This window comes from Lepidochelys olivacea (assembly GCF_965140295.1).
Source record: "Lepidochelys olivacea isolate rLepOli2 genome assembly, chromosome: 2".
NCBI lineage: Eukaryota > Metazoa > Chordata > Testudines > Cheloniidae > Lepidochelys > Lepidochelys olivacea.
In genome coordinates this window covers 39,974,556-39,999,645 of record NC_140412.1, presented here as the reverse complement: position 1 = coordinate 39,999,645, position 25,090 = coordinate 39,974,556, and the positions used below count along the sequence as shown (strand labels likewise).

The 25,090-nt window shown below is 39.2% G+C and overlaps 1 protein-coding gene across 1 annotated transcript in view; it reads left to right on the top strand.

The window, feature by feature from the left end:
* VPS13B (vacuolar protein sorting 13 homolog B) overlaps positions 1-25,090 on the top strand; it is a 928,263-nt gene that overhangs the window by 737,889 nt on the left and 165,284 nt on the right. Inside the window, exon 35 of the mRNA XM_084621078.1 lies at positions 23,181-23,318. Within this exon, the coding sequence (XP_084477204.1) occupies positions 23,181-23,318 (138 nt within the window). The remainder of the gene's footprint in view (positions 1-23,180; positions 23,319-25,090) is intronic.

Below are 25,090 nucleotides of genomic sequence, written 5' to 3'. Positions count from 1 at the left end.
GTGGTAGGCATGTCGGGTAAATGACATGTCTGGTTTCCACCTTAGGGCTCTGAACCTCCGACGAGACTGCTCGGGTGTTATCCCCATTCTGACTCTCGCCTTGGATTTAAACAGTTCATACTTGTTCATGTGTTCTTTAGGCATTTCAGCTGCCACCTCAGCTAAGGGTCCACTGAGCTGCGGCCTCAGCTCTACCATGTATTGGTCAGTAGAGATGTTGTACCCAAGGCAGGCCCTTTCGAAGTTTTCTAAGAAGGCCTCAGTATCATCACCTGCCTTGTAGGTGGGGAACTTTCTGGGATGGGAAGTGGTACCTGGAGAAGGATTGCTAGGGTTTGTTGGTATATTCTGCTGGGCCTTTATCCTCTCCATCTCCTCCACATGCTTCCTCTCTTTTTCCTTCTCCTCCTCCTTCAGCCGCATGAGTTCTATCTGTCTTTCATGTTCCCTTTGTTTTTCCTCAGCCTGAAATTTGGCTAATTCCAGCTGTAGTCGAGCTGAGGATTTGGCCATTCTAACCTCTCTGTTTTTAACTAACTTTACACCCGAGGTTTAGAAATAAACAAACAAAACTTGGCTGTAAAATTTTGCTGTGCTAGAATAGAATACCTATTCTCTGATAGTGATTGTCAGCCTACAGAAAAAGACAATTCCCTTGTCTCTGCTCTGGGCCCAACTTAAAGCAAAAAACCTCCAACTACTTGGAAACCTGCTTACCCAGCCCAAAGAAGAAAAAAAATTTCTTTTCAAACCTGTGCTCCTTGTAAAACAAAAAAAAAAATCAAAATCCTAAAAAAAACCCTGCCACTTTTGTCTCCAGGCAAATGGGTAGAGCACACACCCCCTATTTACTTTTAGGAAGAAAAGAAAAAAAAAAAACCTCTGGGTTGGAAGACTGTGAATTTCCCTGCAGGAGTTAAGTACCCTGCCTCCAGGCAAAGAAAACCTGCAATTCACAAGATAATCCCCTTTTGTCTCTGCTTGGCCACAAAGCAGAGAGAAACCAAGCTGCTTTCAGTTTCAAAGCTGCCTTCTGGACTTCCTAAAAATTCCTTTTTAAAATCTGTATTTCTAGTTCAAAAAATCTCAACTGGATCTCAAAATGATTTCAGGTTAATCCCACCACTGTGCCACCATGTCAGGGTTCCTCCCCCACTCTGAACTCTAGGGTACAGATGTGGGGACCTGCATGAAAAACCTCCTAAGCTTATCTTTACCAGCTTAGGTCAAAACTTCCCCAAGGTACAAAATATTACACCTTGGACAGGCCGCTACCACCACCAAACTAATACTGGTTACTGGGGAAGAGCTGTTTGGACGCGTCCTTCCCCCCAAAATACTTCCCAAAACCTTGCACCCCACTTCCTGGACAAGGTTTGGTAAAAAGCCTCACCAATTTGCCTAGGTGACTACAGACCCAGACCCTTGGATCTTAAGAACAATGAACAATCCTCCCAACACTTGCACCCCCCCTTTCCTGGGAAATGTTGGATAAAAAGCCTCACCAATTTGCATAGGTGACCACAAACCCAAACCCTTGGATCTGAGAACAATGAAAAAGCATTCAGTGTTTTACAAGAAGACTTTTAATAAAAAATAGAAGTAAATAGAAATAAAGAAATCCCCCCTGTAAAATCAGGATGGTATATATCTTACAGGGTAATTAGATTCAAAAACATAGAGAACCCCTCTAGGCAAAACCTTAAGTTACAAAAAAGATACACAGACAGAAATAGTTATTCTATTCAGCACAATTCTTTTCTCAGCCATTTAAAGAAATCATAATCTAACACATACCTAGCTAGATTACTTACTAAAAGTTCTAAGACTCCATTCCTGTTCTGTCCCCGGCCAAGACGACTACAGACAGACCCACAAACCCTTTGTTTCTCTCCCTCCTCCCAGCTTTTGAAAGTATCTTGTCTCCTCATTGGTCATTTTGGTCAGGTGCCAGCGAGGTTACCTTTAGCTTCTTAACCCTTTACAGGTGAGAGGAGCTTTCCCCTGGCCAGGAGGGATTTCAAAGGGGTTTACCCTTCCCTTTATATTTATGACATGATCCATCAGAGGACCTTCCCTCTTATCCCATGACTATTTGGTTTGCTTAAGAGCCTTTGGTGAGGGACCTTGTCAAGGGGATTCTGAAAGTCCAAGTACACTATGTTAACTGGATCACCCTTGTCTAAGGCTTGTTGACCTGCTCAAAGAATTCTATTAGATCACTGAGTCATGATTTCCCTTTACAAAAGCCATGTTAACTCTTCCCCAACATATTTTGTTCATCTATGTGTTTGATAATTCTGTTCTTTACTGTAGTTTCAACCAATTTGTCTGGTATTGAAATTAATCTTACCGGCCTATAGTGCCAGGATTGCCTCTGGAACTCTTTTTAAAATTGGCAATCACATTAGCTGTCCACCAGTCATGTACCACAGAGGCAGATTTAAGCGATAGGTTACGTATCACAGTTAGTAGTTCTTCAGTTTCATATTTGAGTTCCTTCAGAACTCTTCAGTGAATACCATCTGGTACTGCTGACTTATTACTGTTTAATTTATCCATTTGTTCTACATCCACTTCTGTTGACACCTTGCTGCCCCCCCCCTCGTGTGGGATGAAAGGGGGCTATAAAAGGAGAGTGAAGTTAGCTTCCCAATGTTCCAGGTGTAGGAACCCTAAGCCTTCCTTCCTCAGCTCTCTTAAAGGGGGCTAAAAAAAAGAGGAGAGTTGGCTCCAAACTGTACCAGATGCTTAGTAGCCCCAAACCCTCCTTCCTCATCTTCCTTAAGGGATACTTTCCTTCAAATCCTTTTCCAGTCCATTTTATATGCTATCCATATCCTTTCCATAATGAACACCTGCACTGGACATCTGCCACAAATTTTAGACACTAAGTTGTTGTATTATAATCTAACTCCCCAACTTCATTCCTCTGGGTCTAGACCTTCTTTGGGGAGGGCAAATAAACTATCCCATCTTGCCCAAACTGGCAGTGAGGGAAAAATTCCTTCCCAGACCCCATTGAAAAGGGTGACTGGCGTAATGCCTGCAGCAGGTCATGAGGAAACCCAGTCCTTTTGCAGATTTCAGGGTGGTGCTGCCTGCCCAATCCCAGTAAAAGAGGTTTTATCCGGAGCTGCATAGAGTATAAATACCCCCAAGTTCTTCCAGTCAGCAGGAAGGTCTGGACTCAGCTGCTTCGTGCCCTTCCTGTCCATTCCTGTAAATTTCCCTCCCCACCCCCTCGATCCCTGTTGTAAGGGGGCCCTTAAAGGGGCAACATCCATTTTCTTCTGGGCAGACAAGACCCCTCCCTCCCAATGTGTGGTGAGCACATTGTAGTAGTTACTGCAAACATAGAGCAATCAATAAACGGTAATTTTGCTGTCTTATTTGGCTTTTTTTAAAGTCTGCATTTTAAAAACCATAATAATTAAAAAATTATTTTAGAATTTTTGGTGACTTCTGCCACTAAATGATAGTTCATCAATATAGTTTCAAAACCAAATACCATCTATAGAGATGTGGTTGACCAGAGGAAAGCAATGAAGAGAACTGTAATAACTTCCTGCCTGTGTCAGATTAATGGCTGAACTGTTTGAGGAAAGATAGGCCAAATGAGATGAAGTGATCAAATTCAAGCCCTTTATGAACTGATATTATTCTTCATCTCTTCATATCAAATTATATCAATGCATTATTTAGATCTAAAACAGACCCTCAGATACTCATGTACCACTAACGTTGACTTAATGAGAACTGTGCATTTTTGATCAGGACATTCAGGTGAATGAAGATAGACCTAGATGGAATTAAGAGGAAGGCCACAACTTTATTAATTACCACTATGGAAGGATGTTATATGCCCACCTGCCCTGTCTCTCATATACCAGGCACTTTGGTGGGTCGAGTTTGGGAATACAGGGCTCCCACCTTATAACCAATAACTCAGGGTAGACCCTCTCCAGCCTACTCCTAGAACATAGCTCAGTTCTGAATTCTCTCTCCCTCCATCCACAAGTGGGGGGGTAGAGATTACCAAGTGGGGACCTCGGTCTGCAAAGACTTGAGATCTACCCTTTTGGCCTTTATCTGTATAGGACACTGGCCACCTGTTGTGATTCCTAACATTACAAATTCCTATCACCAGCAGGAGAGTGAATTTGTGTGGGGGGGTGGAGGGTGAGAAAACCTGGATTTGTGCTGGAAATGGCCCACCTGATGATCACTTTAGATAAGCTATTACCAGCAGGACAGTGGGGTGGGAGGAGGTATTGTTTCATATTCTCTGTGTATATATAAAGCCTGCTGCAGTTTCCACGATATGCATCTGAGGAAGTGAGCTGTAGCTCACGAAAGCTTATGCTCAAATAAATTGGTTAGTCTCTAAGGTGCCACAAGTACTCCTTTTCTTTTTGCGAATACAGACTAACACGGCTGCTACTCTGAAACCTGTCAAAATTCCTAATACTAATTTCTAAGTCCTACTAGCTTTAACAAAACTGTTTCTCCATGATGCTGTGAAGAAGGTGAAAAAATCTACCTAGTCTCTGCCAGTTTGGCCCAATGGCAAAAATTCCTACTGATCCCCAAACACGTGATGGATTAGATCGTCGGCATCCTAAAAACACTGTCCCTATACTATGAATACAGGGAGGGAAGCTAAAGGGAACAAGAGCCCCCCGCCCCTCCCCCACACCCTGGGAAGAGGTTTAAGCTTATGAAGTATTGGGGAGCCAATGGGGCCACGAGTTCCCAGCTTCCTCCTTGCAGGAGAATGGGAGGCAGGGAGCCCTTGGAGGAGGAGGAACCCAGAGGTACATTCCCAGGAATGCACTCTCCCACTTCTTTCTGAGCTGTCTTTTCCACTGCTGGTGCCATCAATCTTCTTACCCAGTAGGGAGAGGGGGAGATTGTGTCAGGGCAGAACATAGGACCTGATTCTCCTCCACTAAAGTCAATATTAAAAATTTCATTAACTTTAATGAAGAAGAATCAGGTGCTTCGTAGAGCTGGGAAAAATATTTCAGACAATATCTTTTTTTCACCTAAAATGCAGATTCAGGTTGATCAAAACAAATTTATGCTGATTTTGGCTAATTATTTTGGTGGAAGAAAAAGAAAATTTCTGAAACATCGAAGTGAGCTGTTTCAACATTCAGAGTAACAGCCGTGTTAGTCTGTATTCGCAAAAAGAAAAGGAGTACTTGTGGCACCTTAGAGACTAACCAATTTATTTGAGCATGAGCTTTCGTGAGCTACAGCTCACTTCATCGGATGCTGTAGCTCAAGAAAGCTCATGCTCAGATAAATTGGTTAGTCTCTAAGGTGCCACAAGTACTCCTTTTCTTGTTTCAACATTGTCAGGCTAGATTCACAAGGAGATTGTGTATGTCTATAGTGCAGTTAAAAAACCACGGCTGGCGCAGGCCAGCTGACTCAGCATTGCAGGGATGGGGCTAAGGGGCTGTTTAATTACACTGTAAATGTATGGGCTTGGGTTGGAGCCCAGGCTCCAGGAGCCCATGAGGTTGGAGGGTCCCAGACCGAATGTCTACACTGCAATTAAACAGCCCCTTAGCCCAAGCCCCGTGAGCCTGAGTCAGCTGGCACACGCCAGCCGCAGGTGTCTAATTGCAGTGTAGACATACCATTAGGCACCGTTCACAAAACTCTGACAGTGTGCGCGCACTTACACGCACGTACACACACATCTAACAGCCTAGTGGTTAGATCACTGGGAGATAGAGGTTTTATTCCCTGCTCTGGAGCAAGGACTTGCACACAGGTCTCCTGCCTCCCAGGTAATTGGCCTGATCATGAGGCTGTAGGTGTTCTGGGGTGGGTCTTTCTCAATCTCTGCTGTTTGAGTGGTTCCACTTTGTATAAATAATTAAGTGTTGCTTGGAGCAGGGACTGGAACTCTGGTATCCCCCTTCTCAAGGGAGTGCCATAACCACCAGCAAGTCATTCTCTGTCTCTGGCCCTGTCATGAATATAAAGGGAAGGGTAAACCCCTTTGAAATCCCCCTGGCCAGGGGAAAGCTCCTCTCACCTGTAAAGGGTTAAGAAGCTAAAGGTAACCTCGTTGGCACCTGACCAAAATGACCAATGAGGAGACAAGATACTTTCAAAAGCTGGGAGGAGGGAGAGAAACAAAGGGTCTCAGTCTGTCTATATGCTGTTTCTGCCGGGGATAGACCAGGAATGGAGTCTTAGAACTTTTAGTAAGTAATCTAGCTAGGTATGTGTTAGATTATGATTTCTTTAAATGGCTGAGAAAAGAATTATGCTGAATAGAATAACTATTTCTGTCTGTGTATCTTTTTTGTAACTTAAGTTTTTGCCTAGAGGGATTCTCTATGTTTTGAATCTAATTACCCTATAAGGTATCTACCATCCTGATTTTACAGAGGTGATTTCTTTACTTCTATTTACTTCTATTTCTATTAAAAGTCTTCTTGTAAGAAAACTGAATGCTTTTTCATTGTTCTCAGATCCAAGGGTTTGGGTCTGTGGTCACCTATGCAAATTGGTGAGGCTTTTTATCCAACATTTCCCAGGAAAGGGGGGGGTGCAAGTGTTGGGAGGTTTGTTCATTGTTCTTAAGATCCAAGGGTCTGGGTCTGTAGTCACCTAGGCAAATTGGTGAGGCTTTTTACCAAACCTTGTCCAGGAAGTGGGGTGCAAGGTTTTGGGAAGTATTTTGGGGGGAAAGACGTTTCCAAACAGCTCTTCCCCAGTAACCAGTATTTGTTTGGTGGTGGTAGCGGCCAATCCAAGGACAAAGGGTGGAATATTTTGTACCTTGGGGAAGTTTTGACCTAAGCTGGTAAAGATAAACTTAGGAGGTTTTTCATGCAGGTCCCCACATCTGTACCCTAGCGTTCAGAGTGGGAAGGGAACCTTGACAGGCCCAAATAATATTTAATTATTTACAATTACAAAGTGGAACAATTTGAAGAGGAGTAATTGAGAAAAACACACTCCAGAATAGTCAATAATTTTGTGATTTGGGCACTCACCTGGATGTAGAAGACCTATGTTCAAGTTCTTGTTCCAGACAGGGATTCAAACCAGTCTCTCCCATGTCCTTAGTGAATGCCCTATCCACTGGACTATTAGGTGTAAGGGAGCAGTATCAGCACCACTTCTTGCTCCTTTTCTTGAGTTTTGTGACTCTAATCCTTCATTTCCAAGTTTCCTTTGCTTTTATTTAAAAACAAATAAAAAGTTTAAAAATGTCTGAAATTGGAAGAAAACATTTCAATCAACCCAAAATGAATTTTTTCTGACTTTTCAATTTGCCAAAAATTCCAATATGTTTCAGTTGCAAGTCGACCCAGAAAGAAAAGTTTTTTCCATTTTTTAGAACTACGAGCTAACTGAAAAATCAGTTATTCAAACAGCTCTAGTCCTTAGTGTCTAAAAGTAAAGGGTGGGATTTCCAAAGGAGTATAAAAGAGTTAGGCACCCAACTCCCAGTGCCTAATGGCCATAAATTCTCTTGAAAATCCCATCATAAAAGCATAAAAAGATACCAAAATAAAACCAGTATATGGCTTAAATAAAATAGGTGATAGTGCTGTGATATAAAGTTTGTAGTGCCTCTTCTTTGGGAAGACCTACCATATTTATAACTCATGGTTCCATCACTCATGATTAACACCATCATCCCAATGTGGTAACATGGTGGTTTTTCAAATTATTTTTATTTCTGGGATCTACCACACGTTTTTTGAGGGCAATTTGCCATGAACTACATTATTTACTGCCATAAAATATAGCATCGGGAGCTTTGCACCACATTTGTTAAACTACTGCAGTCAGTTGGTATGATTGATATTCAGGCGAATTTCTTTGACATATTCTGACCACCTGCTAACAGTTTTGACTGAAAGACATGCATGTATCTTCAAAATAAAAGAACAATATAAAGTTTATTGAAGGAAGCCAATTAGCTTCTGTTTTCTCTGTACAGCCATTTACTGTATTCCTTCCTATATCAGGGATTGTTGGAAAAGTGTTTAAATTACATCTTACAAATGAGTGCTGTTTTCATTAAATCTTTCTAGTAGAGGTACAGTTTATATTTGTGTGTGTGTGTGTATAATATATATACAGAAAGAAAGAGACATGCGTGATGGTGTGCTATAAATTTTTTCTTGGCATTCATTTGCAATGTCCCCATTACTCACAACTGGCAGAACTATGAGTGAGTTATGCAGGCACCCCAAATAAATGCCAGTAAAAACATTATGCACCCCCAAACCCATTGTGCATTTCATATATACCATCTATGTTACAGAAAACTATTTTAGGAATGTTTTGAAAGATTGGATTGAGTATATTTTTGTATCCCTGTACAGGCAGGCCCCATAGTTACTATTAATCCAGCTGTACTGGGCTCAGGGTTTGTAAAAACCTATAAAATAATTTATAGGCCTTCTACAGGAAAAAAAAAAGAATACAGTTAAAGTCCATCATTTCAGAATCTTGTAGGAGAGTAAGCAAGAGTAGGATTCTATTATGAAACTAGAAATCTCTCATTTCTCATGCAGTATAGCTCCTGAGACATGTTCATGTGTAGAAAAGCTCCAAACCTGAATTTTGTCCATCCTCACGTGAGTGTAATTTTGTGGGATATCTGCATTTGTAAAACAACACAGAAATGTTTCTTGTGCAGATTGATTTAGATAACAATGATGACTCAGGGGTTCAGAATGTTGTAAATCCCCAGGGAAATAAATTAAGACTAATAGTTGCCAGACAACAGTGAGGTGATTATACATGCATGATAAATTCATTTATAATATGGTTCCACAATACATCACATGGATATTACCTGTGGTGTATGTGGTATGGTATAAACACACAGTCAAGTCATACTCATTGAATAATTTATTTGATTAATTTTGTGGTGCTGTTCCAATAATGTATTTAACACATCTATTTTTCATTAGTCATACTGTTTATGGAATGGTATGAATAATTAGTGAATATTCTCAACTTTAAAAACTATAAGAACATAAGAATGGCCATACTGGATCAGACCAAAGATCCATCTAGCCCAGTATTCTGTCTTCTGAGAGTGGCCAATGCCAGGTGTCTCAGAGGGAATGAACAGAACAATTAATCATCAAGTGATTCATTAAACAAAATGTTAGCAAAAGTATTTTTCAATATTTGTCAAGCTCTGTCCACATGATAAACTGGAAAGCCATAACGATTGCATTTACCAGGAACTGTTGACCACCACACCTGTCCTCTGCCCATTAATCAAGCACCCCAAAACAATTTCTCAGATATCAGACTTTTGAACAGCTTCCCCAAAATGTAAACATTTTCTGACAAAATTTGCCATGATGATAAGGCCTCAACTGGAGTATTGTGTGAAATAAACAAACAAACTCTATTTTGCCCATGGTGAATTTGGAACCATATATCAAAATACCCAGGTTGCAAAGTAAGAGAATAAGTACAGCTAATAGATTTTTGTGACACCTACAATCCATGCACAGAATAGGTATGGCACAGACATCACTAGTGCAGACTTTCCAGTATTTCATTTCCAGGGTGAATTAATCCTGCTCTTGATGGAGCAAATCTACCGCGTAGAGGGTAATTCTGGTGTCATGCCTCTTCAACTCTTGGCTTCTCTGTTATGAATGCTGCCAAATATGCTAATTAGTGCAGTGTTATGTGGACTTTCATCATGTCACCCCGCAAAGCACTTAAACTTATGCTTAAATGCTATGTTAAATCATCCTTATTCATTAAGAGATAACCAACTCATTTGAAAGGTACTTTGGCCCAGTGCATAGGGCATCGGAGACTGAGTCCAGAGAACTGAGCTCTGTTCCTGGTTCTGTCCTGACTGGCTCTGTGATCTTCCCATCTCAGTTTCTCCATTTATAATATGGAAGAAGAGGAAGAAAGACAGTATAGAAAAACTAAATGTTGTTGTAACTATTTTTATTTATGTTATCATTTAACTTTGAGGCAGAATGAAAGTAGGCCATTCAGTACAATTCTATCCATATGTCAGGACAATATATCTGTCCTATTTTCTGGTTTGCCTAGTGCTTACATGTACCCGATTGGCTAATTAATATGGGTCTAAGGTTGAGTGGATTCTAATCTGAGCAGGTGCAGTGCAAAACTGACTAAATCTAGATTCCAACTGCAGCCTGTTCCATGTGTAAAGGTTATGCAGTAATTTTTAAAAACCTCCAAAATTAATCTAAAATAACTTTTCTTTACATCATAATATAATGATTTGAAAGTCTAATATCATGTAAGCCAGAGCTAAGAGCAAAAGACTTATAGAACTGGGAAAGAGAGATTCTCAGTTCTGAAATGGGATAAAGCACCTGTTTCTAGCCATTATTGTTTGTGATGTCGTACCTTAAACCTGTCACCGAATTACTAACACCAGTGTAAATTTTGGGTAGGGGAGGAGAGGCATAGGGGAGTCATTATATAGTTTTGGAGAAAGAAGGAAACATTTATGACACAGTTATTCATTTATTTTTATAGTGGCAGCTATGTCATGTAGCAAGTGGAACTATGTGACGTTGTAGTCATAAAATGTTGTAGACATTAAATGTTTTCACCTTCAGTTTGTAAGCAAAATAGACATCTTGAGTCATTATTAGTCCAAAGAAATCCAAACTGACACAGTAAACCTTGTATATGTCTTAAATTTGTGAGAGGTCTTGAAAAGCATTAGAATGCAGTAAGGCCAGAAAAGTCTATCCTGTCCTTTTTGCAGACAGCTAATTTTTAAAAGTGAAAGTGCAGATATTTCTCACAGGCAATTTATAGTGGGAGAAAAAAGTAAGAAACGTGTATGGATAGGGAAAAGTGAGTGAGATTTAGTGTTGGCATGTCTGATATTCATCGCAAAATCTTCTTCAGCAGGATATATGTTTTTCTTTCTCATTTTTTATTTATAAATGTCTTTGATGCTAAAGAAAAACAACTAGGAAAACAATATGTCCTTGTTTGTCTGAAAGGGTTACTATTGATTTTGTAGCACCATGGGTATCCAAAGGAACGTGGTGAGACCACATAATGAAATATATCCAACATATGTTAATGCATCCAGAGCCGACCCACAGCAGTGCCTGCCTCTCCTAGAGCTAGCAACAGGTGGTCCCATTCCCCAAAAGAACACTTCCCATTCCCCCAAGCCTCTCTCTGAAATCACACCCCTCTGCAACACAGCTAGTGGGGGAGGGGATGCTTGTTACAGTGTCATAACTGTGGGCAAGTAGAATTGTGGTTGTGTATGGATGTTCCAATAAACACTTGTGCTTAGTCCGAGTTTTATTTTTGTAACTGTAAATCTTAATTACTGTGGTGGTTCTGAGAGCCAGGGATAGGAGTTTCATATCAAAATAAATATCCTAATAAAATAAATAATACTGATTGCTTAATACCTCCTGTTAAAGGGAATGGCTGCTTTGTGAGCTGACCTGTGAGCAGGTTCCTATTTTAAAAGTAAAAACAACATTTTCATTCCATACTCACCCTGCTTGGAACAAAATCTAACAAAAGTGACATCTTCTGCCAGTACTGTTATTTCTCACAACTGCTTATTGGCCAATCCCATTTAAGTAGAAATGTCTGCAGTTGTTTTTAACATAATAGTATTAGATATATTTATAAATATTTTTAAATCCATATTTGTTTTATTTTGTGTAATGCAGTCCAGATTTAGTAGCCTCATTTCTTAAGCATGATTCCCAGGACATTTTTGAAAAATATGTTTTCTTTTTGTGTTTGTTTGTGTGTTTCTCTTTGTTTTTAGAGAGATGAATGTGCAGCCTGGTAATTTGTAAGTAAAGAAATTTCCCAAGAAATATTTGTTACGCACAGAATGTCTCCAACTTCCTCCAAAGAACCATTTCAAAAACAGCCATTATAAGGCCACCTAAAGAGCAATCTTGATCATAGTGAATGCATTGTTTATTTCAGTCCAGGCCTGTGATGGCACGAGGGTCCACTAAGAGTGGACATAGAGGCTCATCCCTGCTTTAAGAAAAGGCGGACTTGTGGCACCTTAGAGACTAACCAATTTATCTGAGCATAAGCTTTCGTGAGCTACAGCTCACTTCATCGGATGAAGTGAGCTGTAGCTCACGAAAGCTTATGCTCAAATAAATTGGTTAGTCTCTAAGGTGCCACAAGTACTCCTTTTCTTTTTGCGAATACAGACGAACACGGCTGTTACTCTGATCCCTGCTTTAGTGGGTGCTCAAGCAAAATAGGGTGGGGCTGAGATCAGGTCAGGCAGCTTCTGCTGGTAGACTCCTGCGGTATGCCACTAAGATTTTAAAGTTCCAGGCGCTGGCAGAATCCTTAAAGAAATCCGTTGCAGTGCCACCTGTTCCCCTTAGAGTAAATTCACTTTCCAGCACAGCCACATCTAGGGCTATAGGGAAGCACAGATTGGACTACCTGGAACAGATGGATTAAAGTTTCCCATAGGTATCTGCATTCCTGAGTTTTTCAAAAAGTCTGTGAACTTCCTATCAAAAAGTATTCAATGGATGCTTTGGAAAAATATGTCCCAGAATTTAGCCTTAAGCTGCTATAAATGTTTCCATATTTCTGTTCTGTAAATTGCAATGAAAACAATTTTTATTTTTATTATTTATTTTGTATTACCATAGAAGCCCCAGTCATGGACTAGGACCCCATTATGCTATGTGCTTTATAAACCCAGAACAAAAAGGCAATCCCTGCCCCACGGAGTTTACAGTCTAAGTACAAGACAACAGACTGATACAGACAGACCAACAGGAGAGTTCAGGAAAACAGTGAGAGTATATTGATCAGAACAATAGGCAGTCAAGTTTTTAGTAGGCATCATGGCAAAGAGGTCTATGGAGGGTTTTGAAGGAGGATAATGAGGTAGTTTTGCAGATGTTTATGGGGAACTTCTCCCAGGTGTGAGAGTCAGCATGAGAGAAAGCACAGAGCTGCTTGTTTGAAAATTTAATAAGATGGCAGCTGACACCGTGGGCTGATCAGAAGTGGGGGTGACCTTTCAGTACTGAATCAGAGATCACAGTTGGGTGGGGCCAGGTTGTGGAGGGCCTTGAAAGTGAAGACAGATAGTTTGTTTGATATAACAGAGAAGAGGGAGCCAGTGAAACAAATAAAATAACCAAACATTCTGCTTTAGCATTTACAAGCAAAACAGGTTGCCACATTATGCTAGTGCATGAGAAACTGCATGTGAAATTAACTAAATGCTAACTATAAACCAAAGTGAACCTGTTAAACTTTCATAGTCCAAGGTGTGAGAGATACAGAAAGTAAACTAATATCCTAAAAAGTGAAAAGTGGTTTTCTTTAAATGTATTAATATACAGGATAAAGTTTTCAAAAATGCCTGCTGAAATGTCCATTGAAAATCAGTTGGACTTAGGGTCTTCCATGACTGTGGCACTTTTAAAAATTTCACCTAAAGTGGTGGTAGCAAAAAAATTTAACACTGATGTTGTTGTTTGGGTTTGAAATGTTAATATTGAACCTGACCCTCTGTCCGTTTTAATGATCTCCATAAAATAATATACAGACAATTATAGGAATAAATTTTATGTAGATTTGTTATAACTGAATTAATTTACAATGATAAATCAAGTAATAGAATTAATTATTTTCTAACATTTAACTTATTTATACTGAATAAAATCCCTTTTCCTTGTTTGGTTAGCTACACTAGTTTATAATTATTTGTCTTTTGTCTTTCATTCTCCCTTTTTTAAGTACACAATGTAATTGGTTATAAAACATGAAAATAATACTTTGACCTTCTGAACAGCCTTCTATCCCAGTATCTCAAAGTACATTGCAAACACTAATACATTTAGGCTCACAACATCTGTGAGGTATTCTTAGGGCTGTCGATTAATTGCAGTTAACTTATACGATTAACTCAAAAAAATAGTGATTACTCTTACTGTTAAATAATTTCAAATATATTGATTTCTATTACAACACAGAATACAAAGTGTACAGAGCTGATTTTATATTAGTATTTTTGATTACATATATTTGCACTGTAAAAATGATAAACAAAAGAAATAGTATTTTTCAATTCAGCTCATTACAAGGACTGCAGTGCAATCTCTTTATCGTGAAAGTGTAACTTACAAATATTGATTTTTTTTGTTACATAACTGCAAAACTCAAAAACAAAACAATGTAAAACTTTAGAGCCTACAAGTCCACTCAGTCCTATTTCTTGTTCAGCCAATCGCTAAGACAAACAAGTTTGTTTACATTTATGGGAGATACTGCTGCCTGCTTCTTATTTACAATGTCACCTGAAAGTGAGAACAGGCATTTGCATGGCACTGTTTTAGCCAACGTCGCAAGATATATACATGCCAGATGCTCTGAAGATTCATATGTTCCTTCATGCTTCAACCACCATTCCATGGTGGTTCCATGCGTCCATGCTGATAGCAGGTTCTGCTCAATAATGGTCCAAAGCAGAGCGGACCGGCGCGTGTTCATTTTCATCATCTGAGTCAGATGCCACCAGCAGAAGGTTGATTTTCTTTTGTGGTAGTTTGGGTTCTGTATTTTCCGCATTATCTCCTGCAAATTGTTATCAAACTTGTTTGTCAGAGTGATTGACTGAACAAGAAGTAGGACTGAGTGGACTTGTAGCCTCTAAAGTTTTACATTATTTTATTTTTGAATGCAGGTTGGGTTTTTTTTTTTTTACATAATTCTACACTTGTAAGTTCAATGATAAAGCGAATGCATTACAGTACTTGTATTAGGTGAATTGAAAAATACTATTTTTTTTGTTTTTTACAGTGCAAATATTTGTAATAAAAAATAAATATGTGAGCTCTGTCCACTTTGTATTCTGTGTAGTAATTAAAATTAATATATTTGAAAATGTAGGAAACATCCAAAAAAATTTAAATAAATGGTATTCTCTGATTGTTTAACAGCACGATTAATCGCGATTAATTTTTTTAATCGCTTGACAGCCCTAATTATTCTTGTTTTATAGATGAGGAAAACAATTCCCAGAGAGGTTAAAAGACTTACCCAAAATCCCACTGAAAGATACTAATAAAGGCAGGATTTCTCTCCTACTAGAAACACTTTTAAACCTACTTCTGGTCACATTTAGACCTTTGTACTGTAAAGAGCTCCACACAGGTGGGCCCATGTGCAGAGGAAGGGCCTTAGAATGCATTGCAAGATGTATTTCCTTCTCCAGGCTTTTCCACTGTGTGCATAGCCATTCATTTCCCATACACACTTGAAAGGAGAATACCATGGACAGTCTGTGAGGTCAATTTTATAGTGTTTTTTCCCCTTAAACAGGTGTTTGTGCTGGAAAGTATGACAGGTCCTTTATAATTTAAAATATTCTAACCCATGTTTCTGTGTAAGATTAATGGCAGATGAAATTCAAATCTGAATTACTCATACATTGTACACAGCTTAACAGTATCAATTTAGGAAAAGGACTTGGGCATCAGTGCAGACAACTCGGTGAAGACCTCTGCACAATGTGCAACTGCAGTCCAAAAAGCAAACAAAATATTAGAAGGTATAAACAATGGGATTGAGAGTAACACAGAAAACACTATAATGCTATTATACAAATCAACAGCTTTCCCTAATCTGGAATACTGTGTGCAGTACTGGTCACCACATTTCAAAAAGGATGTTGCAGCAGTAGAGAAAGCTCACAAATAGACAGTGAGAATGATTAGGGGCATGGACAACTCTCTCATTCATAGATTCATTGATTCTAAGGCAAGAACAGGCCATTGTGATCATTTAGTCTGACTTCCTGTATAGCACATGCCATAGAACTTCCACAAAATAATATCTACAGCATATCTTTTAGAAAAACACCCCATCTTGATTTAAAAATTGTCAGTGATGGCAAATCCACCATGACTCTTGATAAATTGTTCCAATGGTTAATTATTCTCACTGTTAAAAATTTACGCCTTATTTCCATTCTGAATTTGTATAGCTTCAACTTCCAGCCATTGGATTGTGTTACACACCTTTCTCCACTAGGTTGAAGAGCCTATTATTAAATTTTTGTTTCCTATGTATGTACTTTTATAGACTGTAGTCAAGTTACGCATGAACCTTCTCTTTGGTAAACTAAATAGATAAAGTTCCTTGAGTCTGTCTTTGTAAGGCATGTTTTCTAATCCTTTAATCATTCTTGTGGCTCCTCTCTAATTCGTCAACGTCCTTCTTGAATTGTGGACACCAGAACTGGACACAATATTCTGGTAGTGGTTGTACCAGTGCCAAATACAGAACTAAAATAACCTCTCTGCACCTACACAAGATTCCCCTGTTTATGCATTCCAGAATTCCATTAGCACATTTCATAGAATCATAGAATCATAGAATATCAGGGTTGGAAGGGACCCCAGAAGGTCATCTAGTCCAACCCCCTGCTCAAAGCAGGACCAATTCCCAGTTAAATCATCCCAGCCAGGGCTTTGTCAAGCCTGACCTTAAAAACCTCTAAGGAAGGAGATTCTACCACCTCCCTAGGTAACGCATTCCAGTGTTTCACCACCCTCTTAGTGAAAAAGTTTTTCCTAATATCCAATCTAAACCTCCCCCACTGCAACTTGAGACCATTACTCCTCGTTCTGTCATCTGCTACCATTGAGAACAGTCTAGAGCCATCCTCTTTGGAACCCCCTTTCAGGTAGTTGAAAGCAGCTATCAAATCCCCCCTCATTCTTCTCTTCTGCAGGCTAAACAATCCCAGCTCCCTCAGCCTCTCCTCATAACTCATGTGTTCCAGTCCCCTAATCATTTTTGTTGCCCTTCGCTGGACTCTCTCCAATTTATCCACATCCTTCTTGAAGTGTGGGGCCCAAAACTGGACACAGTACTCCAGATGAGGCCTCACCAATGTCGAATAGAGGGGAACGATCACGTCCCTCGATCTGCTCGCTATGCCCCTACTTATACATCCCAAAATGCCATTGGCCTTCTTGGCAACAAGGGCACACTGCTGACTCATATCCAGCTTCTCGTCCACTGTCACCCCTAGGTCCTTTTCTGCAGAACTGCTGCCTAGCCATTCGGTCCCTAGTCTGTAGCTGTGCATTGGGTTCTTCCGTCCTAAGTGCAGGACCCTGCACTTATCCTTATTGAACCTCATCAGATTCCTTTTGGCCCAATCCTCCAATTTGTCTAGGTCCTTCTGTATCCTATCCCTCCCCTCCAGCGTATCTACCACTCCTCCCAGTTTAGTATCATCCGCAAATTTGCTGAGAGTGCAATCCACACCATCCTCCAGATCATTTATGAAGATATTGAATAAAACCGGCCCCAGGACCGACCCCTGGGGCACTCCACTTGATACCGGCTGCCAACTAGACATGGAGCCATTGATCACTACCCGTTGAGCCCGACAATTTAGCCAGCTTTCTACCCACCTTATAGTGCATTCATCCAGCCCATACTTCCTTAACTTGCTGACAAGAATACTATGGGAGACCGTGTCAAAAGCTTTGCTAAAGTCAAGAAACAATACATCCACTGCTTTCCCTTCATCCACAGAACCAGTAATCTCATCATAAAAGGCGATTAGATTAGTCAGGCATGACCTTCCCTTGGTGAATCCATGCTGGCTGTTCCTGATCACTTTCCTCTCATGCAAGTGCTTCAGGATTGATTCTTTGAGGACCTGCTCCATGATTTTTCCAGGGACTGAGGTGAGGCTGACTGGCCTGTAGTTCCCAGGATCTTCCTTCTTCCCTTTTTTAAAGATTGGTGCTACATTAGCCTTTTTCCAGTCATCCGGGACTTCCCCGGTTCGCCACGAGTTTTCAAAGATAATGGCCAGTGGCTCTGCAATCACAGCCGCCAATTCCTTCAGCACTCTCGGATGCAACTCGTCCGGCCCCATGGACTTGTGCACGTCCAGCTTTTCTAAATAGTCCCTAACCGCCTCTATCTCCACAGAGGGCTGGCCATCTCTTCCGCATTTTGTGATGCCCAGCGCAGCAGTCTGGGAGCTGACCTTGTTAGTGAAAACAGAGGCAAAAAAAGCATTGAGTACATTAGCTTTTTCCACATCCTCTGTCACATTTGGCCACAACATCACACTGGGAGCTCAAGTTCACCTGTTTATCCACCACAGCCCCCAGATTTTTTTTCAGAAACACTGCTTCCCATCCTGCCAGTATGGTTTACTTCCATTGTTCACAGATGTATACATTTACATTTAGCTATAATAAAATGCATATTGTTTGCTTGCACCCAGTTTACCAAGCAGTCTAGATCACTTTGCATCAGTAATCTGTACTTTTCATTATTTACCACTCCCCCAATTTTTGTGTCATCTGCAAACTTTATCGGTGATGATTTTACGTTTTCTTCCAGGTCATTGATAAAGATATTAAATAGGGCCAAGAACTGACCCAGGTAGGACCCGACGCGAAACAGACCCACACAGTGACGATTCCTCATTTACAGTTAAAGATTGAGACCTATCTGTTAGCCAGAGAGAGACTGAAAGGAGATGAATAAGAAGGGATACAATAAAAGAATACAAAATAATGAATTTTATAGAGAAGATAGACCAAGAATAGAGCTAGCTGGAGAAATACTGACAAAATGTTTTTTTTCCATGGGAATTTGCGGATTCATCAAAATCAAAACGTTTTGTGGCGATAGTTCTATTTTACCAAAGTTAAAACAAAAATCTGCCTGATTTCCTGCCAGCTTGCGACCCAGCTTCTTGGCAGCCTGCCTGGCAAGCTGATGGTGAGCCTGGAGGTCCTGAGAGTCCCAGCTGCCAAACTCCCAGGCTCAGGGCTCCTTGGCAGTTCACGCTCTGAGAGCCCAGGTTCCTTTCCCTTTCCCAAATAATTTTGAAATATTTGGGTTTTGTCCCACAAATGAAACCAGTTTTAGAAATAGTTAAATCCTCCATAAAATAGAATTACCTTTTCCCGCCCACCTCTAATCAAGAGTTCCTGTTTTTTACCTGTCTCATAACACAAGAATTGAGGGGGCATTCTGTGAAATCAAAAGTCTAAAAATTCAAAAGTGAAAAAAGCACAACAGCGTATTAGATAGCACATGGTATCATTGCCAAGAACTTAATGAGATTCAAAGAGGGTTTGGATTTATTGATAACAGTAATGTTATCTATCATTAGTTAATTCTAAAATAAGAGTTTTGGAAAGGATATAAAACCTCATGTATCAGAGTTTAAGCCCATTTCTACCTATTAGGGATCAGAACGAGTTTTTCATTGGGAACAGGATAACCACATTTGTTTACTTCAGGGTTTCTTCCTCTGACATATCTGGTACTGACCCCCATCAGACAGGATCCTGGACTATTTCCATACTGGGTCTGATCTACTATGGCAATTCTTACGTACCTTTGTTTCACTCTCATCATGGTGAATCCTATATCAGACTTTTTCTGTAGGAGGCAGCTTCTGGCAAAGACGTAATCCCTTCATTTTCAGTTGACAGAGCCTCTGATTCTCAGTGTCTCAAAATTACCATCTTGGCTGTCAATGCATAATAGTTATTCATATGCTTTTTATCTTTAATGCCACAGAGTAATCTATCATATCATGCAGCAGATAACATTTCTGACTCTCTTCTCTCTTTTCCCTCTTTTTGTGTTTCATCTTCTCCTGTCCACTTTTCAGCCCTTTCGCTTTCCCCTTCCTTCCTGCCCCCACTGGTTCCTCAGTAGTTATCCTGCCCTCTCCTTTTTACTCACATCTCCATCCCTCTGACTTCCAAAGGCTTTTATTAAATCCAAATCAGAGTGTTGATTTTTGAGGGTATCATAGGAAATGGAGGTGGCAATGACCTATTATAGTACTTCATCTAGCCTAGTTCCCTGCCAATGCATAGTTGTTCCCTAGTGTTCCCATAGTTGTTCCCCAGTGTACATTTTATAGTGTTTTCTTCTATTTTTAAACATTCTAAACTATAGTGTTTCCACCAGTTCCCTGAAGAGATTGTTCTATATTCTAATAGATCTCACCATCAGGAAGTTCTTTAATATTCAGCCTAAAATTTCTCTCTTCTAAATTTCATTCCATTATTTCTGTGATAATTTATACCCTCTGTGGCATGCTGAATGATTTATTCCTTCCTTGGTGTTTAACCCTACAGATATTTGTACACTGTTTTCCTCCTTAGATTGTACCTCAGTCAAGCAACTCATATTTTACTCCTTTTACCTTTCCTCATAAATTAATCTGTCCCGCTTCCTGGTAATTTTTGTTGCTCACTCCAGTTACTCAATATTAGCATCTGAAAAAATAAAAGGAGTACTTGTGGCACCTTAAAGACTAACAAATTTATTTGAACATAAGCTTTCATGAGCTACAGCTCACTTCATCAGATGCATGCAGTGGAAAATACAGTGGGGAGATTTATATACACAGAGAACATGAAACAATGGGTGTTACCATGCACACTCTAACAAGAGTGATCAGGCAAGGTGAGCTATTACCAGCATGAGAGCTGGGGGAAAAAAACCTTTTGTAGTGACAATCAAGGTGGGCCATTTCCAGCAGTTGACAAGAACGTCTGAGGAACGGGGGGGGGGGGAATAAACATGGGGAAATAGTTTTACTTTGTGTTATGACACATCCACTCCCAGTCTTTATTCAAGCCTAAGTTAATTGTATCCAGTTTGCAAATTAATTCCAATTCAGCAGTCTCTCGTTGGAGTCTGGTTTTGAAGTTTTTTTGTTGAAGAATTGCCACTTTTAGGTCTGTAACCTAATAACCAAAGAGCATCTGAATAACCCACTTATGTCACCACCCAATCTTAACTTTGCAGTCTTTCAGTCCTAGTTTTCTTCTCATTACAGTACTTAAGAACTTCATTAATGATCCTGGTTTGGCATCATATGGATCTTTTAGGCTATTGGGAGAATTAAAAATCCCTGATGAACATGAATAGTATCCTGCAGTTTCAAGCACCTTGAGCTGCATTTGTATATCTAGTATGTAATCAAAGAGCTTTCCCATATGTTAACACTTTTCATCTATTTTGTTGGATATCTTCATATGTAAAGAGTTAGGCATTTTATAGTATAAATATTTCTTTAGGTGGATCATAGAAAAATGCATATAAGTATTAAGCAACAGAAAAGGTGGACAAAATTTGCAGATTTATTTTAGCAACAATACATACCTGTCAGTTTATATAGATCAGTGACATTCATTGCGTTATATACTGTAATTTTTACAAGGTTTTCATTATGTGATAACTGACATTTGTATGATGTTAGTAACCATATAATGGACAGTTAGTACAAAAAATAAGACTTTGTCATTATTGTTTTGGTTCTATACCGCAATGTTTAGAACAACAAGAGTATTTGGAAGTAACAGTAGTTTCTGCAGAAACCTTATTGTTGTGAGTTGTTCTGAAGCTGTGCATTTAGAATAAGGAAATGAGAATACAAGAATGTAGATAATTTATAAACTGTGACATACCAACCTAGATAGTAATAAAAAAATCTATTGTTATTTATTATTTACTCATTTGCATATTATTTGTACTATGCTAGGCACTGTTTAGACACAGAGAAAGACACACTCTTTCCCTGAAGAGCTAATAATATATGAAGGAATACACATACCATACTGTTCAGCAAAATTAAAGAGGAAGTATAATAACCATAGAAAATGCAGAAATCCAAATGGACAAAGTACATGTATACTGTATGGAGTGATCAGGAATGAAGAGCTCTTAAAATAACTGTTGAGAAGTGACTTTATAAATGGATAGTGGGAACAAAGTAAAGAAAAAAAAGAATTTTGTCTGTAATGTAAATACCACACAGTACATACACTGCTCTAAAGTCATTGCTTGCCCGAAAATTGATCAAATAAAAGCAGAAGAATGTGCTAACTTTTGATCTTTTCTATATAGATCTAAAGTCACGATCAATCGGTTTCCGTCTGTTCTTTGAAATCACATAAGGTTCATATGTGCCAAGTTTTATATGAATCACATGATAAGGTCAAGTAATACAAATTCCAAGGCTGACTTTATATACCCAGATCACATATGACTGTGATACTATATTACCATATGTTGACTATAATGGTGGGTATGTAAATGCTGATCTTGAAAGGAATCCCATCAGTAAAACTCAAGATAAATAAAATTATAGTAACACTTTTCAAATTAACTAAAAATGAGATGAACTCGATGGCAAAAAAAATATTACAAAATAGAAAGGGGCAAAGGCCAGCAGGGCATTCTGTGATCATAAAATCAGAGAGAGAAACTTCTTGGAACTAAAGAAAAACTGTGAATATTTAGACTTTTTAAAAAATCATGAAATGCCAAAATTCAGCAGTTACTTTTTTAATAGAGTTATTACAAAAAAATTCTGTGGATTGCCAAAGACTAAAAATAATCTGGTCATGTTTTTTTGTCATCTGTGGGAGCCAGAAAGTGAAGAAATACACAGCACTGAGCAAAAGTTAATTTGACCTTTTATTCACAATTGTGAATATTAAGGATTGACAAAGGAATACCATTAAAGGATACCTGCAGCAGGCGCTACTGAAGTAAACTTCAAAAGCCTAGCAGTAAAAAGTGACTGCAATGTCAGTGAAACTCTAAATAACTACATTGCATACTTGAGCATGTAATGTTCTGATCTTTTAGACTTCTGTATAATTTGTGCTTTCTGTTGTTTGTGTTTACTATGATGCAAAGAAAATCTAGAAGTAGTAACTAGTAAAGGTTTAATTTTCACTAATAGCAACTTTTAGCTCATACGTTTTAGGAAGAATAAGGAAAATGTTCCTAGCAGTTAAGCTAAACTGAACAGATACTAAGAACAGCCATGTCAAATCTTTTTATATTTACTAATATAGTATTTGGCTTTTATTACACACATTACAAATTAAGTATAATTATTGTAATGTACTCTGTTATATATACATATACACACACTAATGTACATGCAGGTATACCAGCTTTGTGTATATGACTACAAATACTGCATATAAAATAGTATATAAATGCTATAGTCATGTGTATATGCTTAACCTTGTTTTGTTTTGCTTCCCCTGTTCTATTTAATCACACTACTAGCATATCATTAATAAACATGATGATTATCTTATCATCTGCAGATCCTGGAAAGACACTTCCAGAAGCTCTTGATTACTGCAAGGTTTGGCTACAGACAGTAGCAGGAGAGATAGATGCTAACAGTGGTATTCCACCTCCTCTCATCACACTGCAAATTAAAGACTTTCTCAATGGGCCAGGTAAGTGGTGCACTTTTGATCAAATTTGAATTTTGTAATGTAATCAGTGTGTGCATATAGAGTCATCATTTCTTTGTAAATGAACATTCCAGAAAAATGTTTCCTTCTTTCTCCATAAATGTGGATTTTTTAAAAAAAATTATTTTATTTATTTATTTATTTTTGCCAAAAACTACACTGGAGAGAGGTCCAGGTTGAACAGAATTAAAGTGACAGATTTAGGGCCGGGTAAACGTCTTATCTTTGAGGACTAGACACTGGAGCCTTAAACCCCTAGAAATTTCAAATTTGTAGATTTCTAGTAGAACCCAAAATACCTGCCTCTAGCCTTTGGAAAGCAGTGAGACTGTAAAATGTATGGCACGTGTAAAAAGACTTGTTTAAAGTCATTTTTAGACGTTTATACTGTTCCCTCTGAACTCTGTTCAGTTGGATTCATGGTAATCTAGACACTTGGTGTTCTGTGCTAGGCCGCAGGCCTATTAGGAGTGCTCTGAAAGAACGAGGCCTACATGCAGCAAAGCAGCGAGTTATTGGCTTTATTGAAGGTAAGTGACACACACTCAATAGGGACTCCAAGCGTTGCTGTCCGGAGGCGGGGAACCCAGCGCACCGGAGCTCTGCCTGGGACGAAGTCCGACGAAGGGGTAAACAGCGAGCCAAAATAAGCACTACACAGAAACAGCTTATGAATATATAATTAGGTACTTTTTTAAAGGGCTTTCCGCTACCTGGCAAAGGGCCATGCAGGGCAGACAGAACTGGCCTAAAGCTGGTTATAGCTGGTTTTCCATGTCCTACAGTGACCCGTCGGCTCCGAGAAAGTAGACATTCCCTAGCTAGGCCGTAACAAAGTCTTCCACAGTCCCTTACACTTGGTATTACAGGTGTAGAGATACAAAACAAAAATATTCTTAATAAAATTTTAATCTTCTAAAATAGCTTTACAAAATAAAATAGCTATTATAAAACTATTTCTATAACTAATATAGCATATTTAGAATATGTGGTAGCATGGTATAAAGGTTTTACTGGCACTTATTTGAGACAACATGCATAATTTGTGTCTTTGCCCCTCATGAACAATCCCAAACTCATGTCAATAAAAGCTTTATACCAGACAACATCATGTATTCTTTATATATGAATTACACATGAAGAAAAACCCTACTTAACAGAGTGTCTTTCCCCATCAACCCTGATTACAGGATGAGCCCACACTGAGAGGAATCAGTGATTCCACTACAAAAGGAGCAGGAAATTGCTGTGAAGGGGGAAGCCCAGGAATCTACATTTATGTCTGCAGATACTGCAGGGCTCAGAGTCAGTTAGGGAAAAGCTCAAGAAGTAGAAGAATGAGGAAAGCTCTTCAAGCAGGGAGGCCTTGGAGAGACCCTGACCAAGTAGGGAAAATACTGCAAAGGCTCAGTTGGAAAGGCCTGTGAAGAAGACAAACTGCAGGCAGGAGGTGCTTGGAAGCAGAAAGACAGTCCTTTCAGGGAGGTGGGGCTGTGCCTAGCTGCAGCTGGGCTGAAGTTTCAGCTGTGCGCATTTGTGTTCTGTTTTTGGAAGATTTGAATTACTTTGTATTACTGGGAGAGAAAGACACTGAACTGGGGCTTGGGTCCAAGAGGGCTAGCATGCACCTGGGGACTCAATAAATTGGACCCCAGGAAGGAATTGTTTAGAGCCCTATGTGGATACAAAATTTATATCTGCAAAATTTAAAATTCTGTGCCAAAAAAATAAAAAATATGTGCACAGTATTTTAA